Genomic DNA, 12,377 nt, shown 5'->3' with positions numbered 1-12,377 from the left:
GGATGGGGCGGCCACATGGTAGAGGCGGAGACCAGAGGTCTCTGGTCCCTGGCAGAGTCCGGGCTCCACATCAATCTTCTGGAGCTCTGGACGATTCATCTGGCACCGAAGGCGTTCCTTCGGTCAGAGGATGGATAGTGCAGGTGTTCACGGACAACACCTCCGCCATGGGGTACTGCAACAAACCAGGCGGGTGGGGTCATGGACCTTGTTCCAAGAGGCTCTTCGCCTTTGGACGTGGCTGGAACATCAGGGCATGTCCCTGGTGGTTCAACACCTGGTAGGTTCTCTGAACGCAAGGGCGGATGAATTCTGCCGCCGGTGCATGAATGATCACGAATGGCGTCTAAACTCAGAGGTGGTGCAAGGTCTCTTTCAGCAGTGGAGAGAGCGTAGGTTAGATCTGTTCGCTATCCGAAGAGAACGCGCAGTGTCCGCAGTTCTGCGCGTTGGAATTTCCAAGGCGGCACTAGCTCAGTGACACGCTTAGTCACGAGTGTAATTGCGGTCTTCTATATGCCTGTTCGCCTATACCACATCTGCCCAGAGTGCTGAAGAAGGTCAAGCGTGACCGGGGCCAAGTCACTCTTGTGGCTCTGGACTGGGCACGAAGAGTCTTGTATCCCAAGGTCTTGAACATCGCCATAGATCCTGCGATCAGACGGCCTCTTAGGGAGGATCTTCTGTTGCAGCAGCAGGGGATGGTCCTCCACCTGAACCTGTCCAGCCTCCAGCTCCTTGCATGGAGATTGAGCAGCGACAGTTGACAGCTTTCGACCTTCCTCCCGAAGTCTGTAATGTCTTCTTGGCAGCCAGGCGTCCCTCTACTAAGACAGTATACGTGTGTAGATGGAACAAATTTGTGGCCCGGTCAGCAGCAAAAACTGTGGATCCCCTTTCTGCTCTCCTTTCTGAGGTTCTCCTCTTAATCCTTTCTTTGGCCCAGCAGGGCTCTGCTTTGGGCACCCTTAAAGGCTATCTTTCGGCCATTTAGTCCTTTCTTCGCCTTCCTGATCAGCCTTCTCTTTTCAAGTCCCCTATTGCAAATAGATCTCTTAAGGGCATTACTCACATCTTTCCACCTATTCCATTCGTAATGCTCCAGTGGGACTTGAATCTAGTCTTGACTTACCTTATGTGTGCTCCTTTTGAGCCACCACATAATTGTTCTCTCAGACTCTTGACTTTAAAAACTGCTTTTCTGGTTGCCCTCACCTATGCTCGCAGGGTAAGTGTGCTTCAGGCTCTATCTTCGAAACCTCCTTTCCTTGGCGTCCATCCGGACAAGGTTGTCCTTTGAGTTAGGACTTCTTTTCTACCCAAAGTGGTTACGTTCATCACTTTGCCCACCTTCTTTCCCCCTTCATCCTTCCAAGGAGAAGGAAAGACTCCACCGTCTGGATCCAAAACATGTGTTATTTTATCTGGATTGCACAAAACCATTCCGGGTGTACAATTAACTCTTTGTTGGCTATGTGTGCGCCAAGAAAGGTCGGGCCATGCAAAAACGGACCATCTCTCGATGGGTCGTCCTTTTGCATTAAGATCTGTTATTGTAGGCGAAAAAGGAGCCTCCAGTAGGACTGCATGCCCATTCCACCAGAGCGATGGCAGCCACTACTGCTTTGGGACGTTGAGTCCCCCTCAGTGACATCTGCCAGGCAGCTACGTGGGCATCACTGCACACGGTGCTTTAAGCCCACTGATTGATTGATTGTTCACTAAACATTACTGCCTGGATAGTCAAGTCTGGAGAGACGGCTTCTTTGGGTGTTCAGTTCTCCAGCACTTCATCATGTGAACTTAGTTTGCAGGCCCACCTCCGGGGTTGGTATTGCTGGGGTATCTATTGTACGTTAAGGAATTTTTAACTAATAGTCTTTCAGATGAACAAGTTACTTACATTCAGTAACGATATATCTGTAAGAGACATATATTAGTTATAGATTCCTTACCGCCCCTCCCATCATCCCAATCTGCCAACTGACTTCTAGAGTAAGGGACTCCCTTTCAGGGCCCTAGTTTTGTGCACCAATGGTCAGTGTCTTGCATGGCTCTGCACTTCTGGCGTGGAATGTCATGTAAAAGAACGGACGTCAGCACACAGGGGAGGTGTCTAAGTAGATACCGCGACATCATCCCCAGCGAGGACCAACACGGAGTCGACCAACGCCACCTACTGATGCGCAGGGGTACAGCTGAGAAAAAATTCTCCAGATCCAGTATGACGCGAGTTGGGCTAATTCTAAGGTAAGGAATCTATAACTAATATATGTCTCTTACAGATATATAGTTACTGAAGTTAAGTAACTTGTTCGATCGGACCAAATGTTGTGCAAGTGCATTGATACATGTTGCACAACTGAAAGTGTGGCTATTTTATGTGCTTTTCTTTTCCAATAAAACTCTGTTTTAAAAAAAATATTAACTTTAAAGGCGCTGCATTGACTTTTGCCTGCTTCCAATCAAGGAGCAAGGGTGACCTTTAGAATTGTAAACTCACCCGGACTCATTTGTTGACTGTGTTTCTTTTTCCTCATTACTTTCCTGAGCTGCCTAACTGACCCACTCAATTACTGAGATTTGTCTAAGCATGTTCTAATGGGCCGATCATGTTGTAGGTTTTTGGGTTACTCTGTTAAATGGTATTAGTTTTCGAGGTGGCCCCAGTGACAATTTTAAGTGTGTTCTTAGAAATCGATTCCAGGGATATTTATGTACGATGTCGAATGCGCAAACGTGCTGAGAACGTTTTGAGAGGTTCTTGTATTTAATGCTACATAGCTATGATAGTGTGATGAGATCCTAAAACACTGCATTTCTGACTTAAAGTATTCACTATAATGGTGGATATAGCTACATTTGTTTTAACATTTTTATCTACTTTTTCTAAATGCAAATATTCTTTTATTTTCTAGCAAAATGGCAAGTCCACGAACCAGGAAAGTACTGAAAGAAGTTAGAGTACAAGATGAAAACAATGTAAGTTGGTTCAATGTAAATGATGAAACTGGTAAACACTTGTAAAAAGGGTACTGCATGCTTACTGTTTACTTTTTGAACATCGTGGTACATAGTGTATTCGTTTAAGAAAATCTGCTAGAATTATGTTGTTGGTCGTGTCAACCATGGATTTTAACCCCTCCGACGCTCATGACGGAGCGGTTCCGTCATGAGCGTCGGTTGCGCTGTGCGCATGACGGAACCGCTCCGTCATGGCCCCGCCCGCGCTCAGAACCTTCAGCACCGCGCGGAAATCCGCGCAGCGCTGAAGGGGTTAAAGCAAGCTCGACGCTCATGATGCCCTCTTAAAAAGCTTCTTTTGTTACCTTGAAGAAGAACCTTCAATGCAGACACTGAGGACAGCCCCACTGGACACATTACCCATATAGGCCTGATTAGTGTCTGCCTTTTGCCCCCTAAGCAAGGAGAGTCCTGGGTATCTTGTTCTTCATATTTGAAAGCCACTCACTTTCAAGAACCCCTTTCTGTTCCGAAAAATGAGTAGAGTTTTTATTTTTTTTGCAGAGTTTTATATAGCGCAAACTTCACCCGAATCCAATCCGGTATCCGAGCGCTTTACATAGCACCAGTTACGTTACATGAGGACACACATTCATTTTTTTTGTTTAGGCACAGGGAGATTAAGTGATTTGCCCAGAATCACAGGATGTTCAGTGTCATTACCAAGACTCAAACCCAGTTCCGAGGTCGAGCGCTCTAGTCGTTAGGCCAACTCCTCTCCCCAGAAGTCTCTAGTCTGTTACCAACCTTAGTCATTTTTAGATTCTTACTCACCACAAAGTGGGGTGTTGGAGGGGAGGGCATCTGTGCAAGTGGGGGAGGAAGTTGCTGCATAGGGACGTATCTGCTGAAAAGGACAACTGAGCTCAGGGATGTTCTTACTCTGAGATTGTGGGACAAATGTAAGTGTTTTTGAACCAAGAATGTTGATCTTCCATATTTCTTTTCTCACTTTGTTTCCTAACTACCCCTAATTTCTGATCTTTTTTCTACAAGCCAGTGTTACTGCTGGGGGTCATGACAGCCATGCCTAGGCAATTTAGTTCATAAAGTTTGTGTAACTAGGTGCTAAAGTGTCCTAACATTCCATTTTCGTCTTTACTCTTGTCATATTTATTCATGACATAATTGTATGTTCCCTCTTCCTCTTTTCTCTCCTTTCTTCCTCTGGTTCTTCTTGGTCCCTTGAAGTGGCCCAAGTGTTCGAACCACCATACTAGATCAGTTCAGGATTGTTGCTGGCAGCTGTGGGTTGGGCAGCTGTGGGTTGAACAGCTATCCACTGCCTGCTGCCATAATTATGGTGTCAGCTGCAGGCACAAGCACTTAAAAAGCAGGTAATTAGTATGCAAAGTTGAGCACAATACTTCTGATATTACCTGCCCACTATGCCTTCTGCTCTCGGTGTTATCGGTGGATCCTTGGACTACTTTATTGACACTGAGCATATTGGCTGAGGCAGTCTGCCTACAAAAGCTCATATCTCTAGCCCTCCAACCTGTGCAACTCTTCACTCGCTCCTCCCTCCTGGACACCTGCTTCTCGGTTTATGCAAAACCCACTTTAATACACTGAAGCCCACATCCTGTTGAACCAGTCCCTGTCTAAGGATCTTGGTGTTTTCTGGTTCACCTTCTTCCAGGGGGTAGAAAAGAAGCACACAATAGGAGAATAGTTGAAATAAAAAGAAAACACATGGCAGGGAGGTTGCTGATCTACATATTGCAAAAGGGTTTGCATGAAAGACACTGGCCTGTCAGAGTGCTTACTGAGTGATCATATGTTGTTAGTTCCTTCGTATGAAGCATTCTGGCTGTACTAGAGTATATTCCGATTCTACTTGGGGTATCACTAAATGTTCTATAGAGGACAATCAGTCTTTGAGGTTAGTCAGAAACCTGAAACCTGAAACCTGTTTCTACTTTTTTACTATTCATGTACAACAGATGAAACTGTAATTCTAGCTACCCTACAAGTCACACAAGTGGATGAGTGCATGTGTTGATTTGGTGGCATATGGTGAGATATGGGGTAACCATATGGTTATGATGGTAACACCAAATGGTGGTGTGTTAAAAATTACTTTAAAGCTCATCAAAAGGATGAAGACGGGTAAGTCCTGTATCTTAAACTCAACTGTAGGTTGATGTCGTTTCCGGTGTTATGGTAGTATATCCAATATATATCTAGGCATCCTTGCATGCACACATTTTGAGCAATGCACACTCTATTATTGCCGCTTTGTCTCTCTGCCTCCTTTTCATTCTTTCATTCTTCTTTTCAGTTTTGCAAACTCCAGTTTCATTCAAGATCCTTTGTGCGACAGTGAAGCATTTTCTTTGCTTTTGCTGTGTTTATATAGCCCAACACTTCCACCAGTTAAAGTGTAGGCAACTCAGTTGGGCAAAGCTTGTGAATTTGTTTGCGCTTAAGTCGTTATGTCGAAATGAGGACTGTCCTTTGGTGAATGTTTTGTCTGTGATATGAATATCAGAATATACCTGTCTCTGCACAGTTATATAACCTAGCATACTGGAATGCTTTGTGCACATTTTCCTGAGATTCTGACTAGATGCAGTGATGTGCATGTTTCCCGATACGATAATTCAGTTTGTCCGATAAGTTTTCTGAAGCATTGTCTTCATCTGCCGTTTTCTTTTCTGTCATTTTTGTTTGTGGTGACAGTGTGGCTCCAAAAGCCCTGTCATTTACTATCCGAATGCGTGATTCTCTTGCTAGTAAAATTTACCCGAAGAATGTAAGCTTGGTTCTCTTCCAGGGGATCCTCATTGTTAGAAATGGGATTTCTGGTTGGCTGAGGCTTGCGCCAAAGCCAGGCAGAAACCACCACTCTAGTCAGGGCTGGGGAGTTACAAGCCAAAGATAACCCCTGCTCACCCCCTTGGTAGCTTGGCACGAGCAGTCAGGCTTATCTCTGAGGCGATGTGTAAAGCGTTTGCGCGCGCACCCAGCAACAACACCCAAGGCCCACCACAAAGGAAACTCCACACAAGGTATTCTATAAAAATAACCTTTGTATTATACACAACACATTAGATAAAAACACACACTCTACAATGTGCCAACAGGCACGGGCAGAATTTACAAGGGATTATATATACAGGGGACAGGGCCACATGGACCACTGTCAGGAATTAGCACTTTGTAGGAATAGCAATTAGAACGTAGGAATAATATTTTAGAACATAGCACATACAATCACTGTAGCACTAAATTACACCTAGCACACAACCAGTCACTACTGGTATCAGGTAAGTACCACCTACGCAACCCTAACCACCTTAGGAAAATATTGCGCAGGGAATCAGGACCTCACTAGCACCACCTGTACTAGGGAGAAAACAACCACCTAAGTATCACAATACCTGTAGGGGTCTAAGCACATAAACACATGATGCATAACATTCAGAGGTGTAAAGCAAAGCACATGACGCAAAAACACATTCAGAGGTGCAGAACAGGTACAATGGCGCCAAAACTCACATTAGCCACCACCTGTGGCAGTCCCAGGCCAACTGGCCGTGAAGGGGCAAGGGCGCCCTGGGTCCAAATGTTAGGGCAAGGCTGCGCAAGCTGCGCCAGCCAACACGCAGAGGCCACAACCTAAACGTTGCAGCTGCCCACTAAGTGCTGGGCAGCTGTAGGACAAGGATGGGGCCAACACTGGAGCCTCCCAGGGCTCTGAAACAAATGAAATGCCCCCTAGAGCCTCGCAGGCTCTAAATAATACTGTGCGCCTTCGTTGGAGCCTCGTGGGCTCAATAAACAAATGTGCCCTGTTAGAGCCTCGTGGGCTCGAAATCAAGAATGCCCCTAGATAACGTAGGAGCGGCCCGCTGCCTTCCGGGGCCGCTCTGCTGATGAACAAAATGCCCCCCGTTAGGTTTAGAGCCTCCCTGGGCTCTTCAAAAACAATGTGGGCCGTTGGAGCGCACCAGCGCTCAAAGAAAATATTGCGGGCCTCGTGGTCGGAGTCCCTCGGGACTCTATGCAAATGTGCCCCGTCGTTGGAGCCTAACAGGCTCTAAATCAAACAATGCCCCCCGTTGGAGCGGTCCGCTGTGGAGCGGGCCGCTCTGCTTCTGCCTCTCCCCACCCGGACTCCCTTTTTCACTTACCGGCTAGGGGAGAGGTGGCGAAGGCAGGACTCGGTCTGCGGGGCTTGTTCCTCGCGGACTTGACTGGAAGGCGGAGCCTACGGGCTCCGAACACGAAGGCCACACGTCCCAGTGCGGGGTGGGCTCCCGCCTGGGTGGGGGACACGGCGCTTCTCCTCCGGAGTGCCCCGGGGCGCAGGGTAGGCTCCTGCCTGCTCCGGGGCTCAAATTAGCCGCGAGTGTTCGTGGGAGGCGGGGTAGGCTCCCGCCCTCCTATTTCCGTTTCCGGTTGTCCCGGAGACCCGCCCCCGGCCCGCCTGACTTCCTGGTCGGGCGCCGGAGGGCGATTCGCGGACAAATGCCGGGTGGGCACCGGCGCTTTTTAAAATGCTATAAATCGAGGTGGGCACTCGATAGGGCGGCAATGTCCCGGGCAGGGTGGGCACCTGCCAGGGGACCTCAGGATCGGCCCAGAACGGGGCAAATGCCGGGTGGGCACCGGCTTGCAGCAACAAAGCGCTCCTGAGCGCTGAAGGGAGATAAAAGCGCTTCCAGGCGCTTATGGGCAAAATAAGGCGCTCCCAGCGCTTAAAGGACAAAAGAACCACAAAATCCAGCAAAAGTCTCCCCTGCACACAGCAAAGCAGGGGTGGGGGGGCAAGGCTGGACCCAGAGCCAGCTCACTGGGCCTCCAGGCAGGGAGGTAGTCCAAGTGGCGGTCCTCTGGTCCAGCAGCAGCAGCAGCCCCTTCAGGTAGGATCCTGGCAGAGAACAGTTTCTGTGGGGACACAGCCCCATTTTTATACAGGCAAACCCTTTGTTCTGGGTTCAGGGTGAGGGGGAAAACCAGTCGCAGCTGGTTGGGGAGCACCCTTGATGTGCTCAGCCCCTCACTCTATTCACTGGCAGGGCTAGGGTCGTCAGTCGCACCACAGGGGGCGGGGCCAGCATTGTGTTTGGAAAACCCTGTCCTATTCAGGACCCAGGTGGACTCCTCCCACCCATCTAGCTGCTGATCTCCCCATTCACCACTGGGTGACCCATCCTGACACTGGGGAATCCCTAGCCCGTCACATGACACGACCAGCCAATCACGCGACAGACACACTGCACACTGAAGTGCCCACTTCTAGAAGTGGCACTTCCACACTAGGTACATGCACGCCGCACACATCATCGCGCAGCATTCACTCCCACGAGTCCGCACATACCAAACTCGGGCCTGCACACCCCACGCATCAGGAACTACTAGGGACACATACATTCCCCATGCATTCCTATGGGAGGGCAGGCCTATCTCACCACATGCACTCAGAGCACGCACGCACTTTACCCTGGGACACAGGGAAAGTGCGCAGAGACCAAACAATCACCATACCAAGTCACCAATAAAAATCCAAAAAGTCCAGGGGTGAACCTGCCAGAAGGGCCAAGTCCAACACTCATCAATAGTCATAAGCACTGAATATTCCCCCCCATGTGCGGGGCCCCCGGAAATAATAGAAATTATATATGAAAAACATATATATATATATATATATATATATATATATGTATATGTATATATATGTATATGTATATGTATATATATGTATGTATATATTTATGTATATATTTTCAAAATATCGATCCCAGTCAAGGGAAGAATCCACACGAGCCCACTCGATCAGTGTAGCAGTTTTATTCTTCAACAGGCAGAGGAGGACGACGCGTTTCGACCACATGTATGTATATATATATATATATATATATATATATATATATATATTCTCATATCAATGCAGCTCCCATCTAGGAGGCCAAACAATGTAATTACACACACAAAGACTGTATTTGCCAATATATATAAAAACACAAGAGGGCAAATAGTACTTTAACTCTGTTTTTAATGAGCAAGGTACTCCTAAATAGCAAACTACAAATAAAGGAGACATTGTTAGCCTACAGGCTGCATTGTAAACCAATAGCATAAAAAATGAAAGCATTTTCAACAAAAACTGGCACCATGCCTTTAAGGCAGCCATGACCCCTAGCTTCCCATCATGCCTCAGGGGTGACAGTTAGGTCAGTTGTTCTTTCCGGCTCCTTCAGCTCTTCCTTTTTTGACTTTCTGTCAAAAAATATCTGATAATTTTCTACTTTTTGTGCTTTCACTCGACATCTTGAGTGAAAGTGGTACCTTTTTTGTGTCCCAGAAAAGGTTTATTTTCTTAAAAAATGCCTTCTTTATTCAATCCTTGCCATTCCTGTGGCAAGAAGATGGCCAGAACAGATACACACCCGGTGTGTATTCTCTGCCTCCCTGAGTCTCCTTCTTATAACAACTGCCATCATTGTAAGAAGTTGTCGAGAAGGACCATCAAGAACAGGGAGAGGATTCGACTTTATGGCCTCTCTGAAAGAGGTAGGTCTCCTGTGAGGCAGCAGAAGAAGAGAACTCTGTCGACGTTGAGAGGAAAAGTCCCGACCTGTTCTCTGTCGGGATCGACATCGAAGCTGCCGCAGACGAAGAAATCGGCATTGAACACTTCGATGATGCCGGCGCATCATCATTCGACAACGAAATCGTAGACTAAGATAACAGGTCCTCCGTCGACGTCAACCAGGCGACGCTCGACGTTGAGAGACAGGTCTCCGACGCTGGCTGGGCGTTCGACGTTAAGGCACATCACTCCGTCGTCGCCTCATTATCGCCGATTGACGTCGAGGCACAGGTCTCTGTCAAGATCAGTCCAACGATCTTCGACGTCAAGACACAGGACATCTCCTTCGGCGTCGAAGCAGAAGTCTCCACCGAAGTCAGGTCAAAGCATATCGGCATCGATCCGCCTACTACATCGACGTCGAAACAGAAAATGACGCCGAGATCGGTACAAGGATCTATGGCGCTGAGGCAAAAGTCTCCGTCGCCGGCAGCCCAACGCCGGTCGACGTCGAGGCAGCAGTCTTCTGAGTGGGGGCATTGAATGTCGAAACGTGGCACTCCATTGGCATCAGGGAGACATTCGAGGTCGAGAGGACGTTCTACTGCAAGATCAAGTCCACCTTCTAAGAGAAGAAAGTCAACGTCGAGGCATACGTGTCCGTTGAGATGACAGTTGGCGTACAGACGCTTTAGATCAACGTCAAGGCGCCCTTCCAGAGACGCTTCACCTCCAGTAAGCCTATCATCGTCACCTTCAGGCTCCCGCAGTTCTCATCGAGGGTCAACGTCAAGATCCCAGGAGGTGGTGATTTCGACTACCAACACCCCCGTGTCAGGGGGACACGAAGATTCACAAAACAGGTCTGCACATGAAGAGGTGAACTCTCCTCCTCCTGCGCAGTCACCTGAGAGGGGAGAGAGACGCAGATCGCCTTCCATCCTTTTGTCACCGCGATGGTACAGGCCGTTGCATCATTGGGCCACTGACAAGGTCACGGCGGAGCAACATTACTCGAGCACTCGGCACAGATCTCCGTTGGCTCATCTAATTTCAAGCAGTGGATTATGAATGATCTCCTTCAAGAGCTATAGCTTGCAGCCGCACCCCTGTGCACTCGCACTGAAGGAGGTCTAGATCAAGAAGCAGGAGGAGAGTGCACTGATCTCCGACTCCGTCCTCTTCTTCCACTCGTAAGTCCCCCAGAGACTACTCTCCTACTTTGACAGACAGTCCACTGTCGAGGGTCTCTCCGGGGGACGACATATACACTTTTCAGGACATTCTTGGCAGAGAGGCGGTAAAGCTGGGTATCCCTATGCCTACTCGTCAAAGTAAGTCCTCTGTGATTTTTGTGACTCTACACCAGAGAGCAGCATCTAAGCCTCTGCTTCCCTTGGTACCAGGCCTCATAGAGCCAGTGATGGACATCTTTCTCACACTGGCGAGTGTTACGACGGCTTCAGCGAGAATCTTAAAGTACCGTTCACCAGAGGATGACCCGCTCTTCCTTAGAGCCGATCGTCCCCTGGATTCAGTCATAATTGCTGCGGCAAAGAAGACCCATGCGGTAGCATCCTCTTCTACTGTTCCACCAGATAAGGAGAGTAAAACGCAAGATTCATGGGGAAGGAAGGTTTGTGGCACTTCGGCCTCCATGTTGAACGTCTCCAACGCATCGGCGCTCCTGGGTCGCTACGACCGATCTCTGGCGATTCACTACAGAGATTCACTGAAAAGTTGCCACAGGAAGATCGCAAAGATTTTAAGGAAATCCTAACGAAGGGCAGTCTGGTGTCTAACCAGGTCATCAGTGCTGCGGCGGATAGAGCTACCCTTTTGGCTCATGCATATGCTCATGGGGTATGCTCAAGAAGAACGTCTTGGCTCCGACTTACAGCGCTCAAGCCAGAAGCGCAGTCACGCATCCTCAATCTTCCTTTCTCCGGTTCCTCTCTGTTCGGGACTCACACGGATGAAGAGATGGCCCAATGAAAACAGAGCTGGACACATCGAAGGCAGTGGGCCTTGAAAAGAAGGAATTCCGCAAGAGATTCCAACCTTACAATCGGCGGTCCTCCCAACAGAGGGTTCAAACCCCCTCATTGGCAGAAAAATCAGGATCAGCAAGGCCAGCAAAGATCGCAGTATCGGGGCAGATGTTCCTCCAGAGGAGGAGGAAATCAGCATCAAGGCAATAACTCAGCCAAGATGCAGACAACGCAATGAGTACTCACTTCCCCCATCGCCGTTCACCACTCCAGTGGGGGTAAGTATCGCAAATCATCTTGAAGAGTGGCGAGCTATCACAAAATCAGTGGGTGTTAGCTATGCTGCAGAATGGGTACTCTCTGTTTTCGACACCGTCCCTCCTCAGTCCCTCCAGTTCCACCATTGTGTCACCAGTTAAAGCTCTTGCAAAGAGAAGTTGCTACCCTTCTCAAAAAGTCAGCCATCGAGAGGGTTCCAGTATCTCAAAGAGGGAAAGGGGTTTGTTTACTCAAAATACTTCTTGGTAAAGAAAAAGGGCCAAAAGGCAGAATACAGACCCATTCTGGACTTGCGGACACTCAACCAGTCAATCAAAAAGGAGAAGTTTTGCATGTTGGCTCTCCATCAAATATATCCACACCTCAGGCAGGGGGATTGGATGTGTTCGCTGGATCTGCAGGATGCATACTTTCACGTCCCGATCAATCGGCATAACAGACAATACCTACGATTCCTGGTGGGATCCTCCCATTACCAGTTCAAAGTTCTGCCCTTCGGGTTGGAGTCAGCCCCCCAGAGTGTTCACGAAGTGCATTGCGGT

The 12,377-nt window shown here is 48.4% G+C and overlaps 1 protein-coding gene across 8 annotated transcripts in view; it reads left to right on the top strand.

Moving 5' to 3' along the window:
• The window catches only part of ARFGAP1 (ARF GTPase activating protein 1), a 545,635-nt gene that overhangs the window by 401,144 nt on the left and 132,114 nt on the right, over window positions 1-12,377 (top strand). For all 8 annotated transcript variants that reach the window (XM_085619704.1, XM_085619708.1, XM_085619707.1 and 5 more), the window contains one exon: window positions 2,919-2,982. In XM_085619704.1, coding sequence (XP_085475830.1) covers window positions 2,919-2,982 — 64 coding nt within the window. The remainder of the gene's footprint in view (window positions 1-2,918; window positions 2,983-12,377) is intronic.

Source organism: Triturus cristatus, chromosome 7, assembly GCF_964204655.1.
Source record: "Triturus cristatus chromosome 7, aTriCri1.1, whole genome shotgun sequence".
Classification (NCBI taxonomy): domain Eukaryota; kingdom Metazoa; phylum Chordata; class Amphibia; order Caudata; family Salamandridae; genus Triturus; species Triturus cristatus.
Note: the sequence above shows the minus strand (reverse complement) of the source record. Positions and strands in the feature narration are given on the sequence as shown.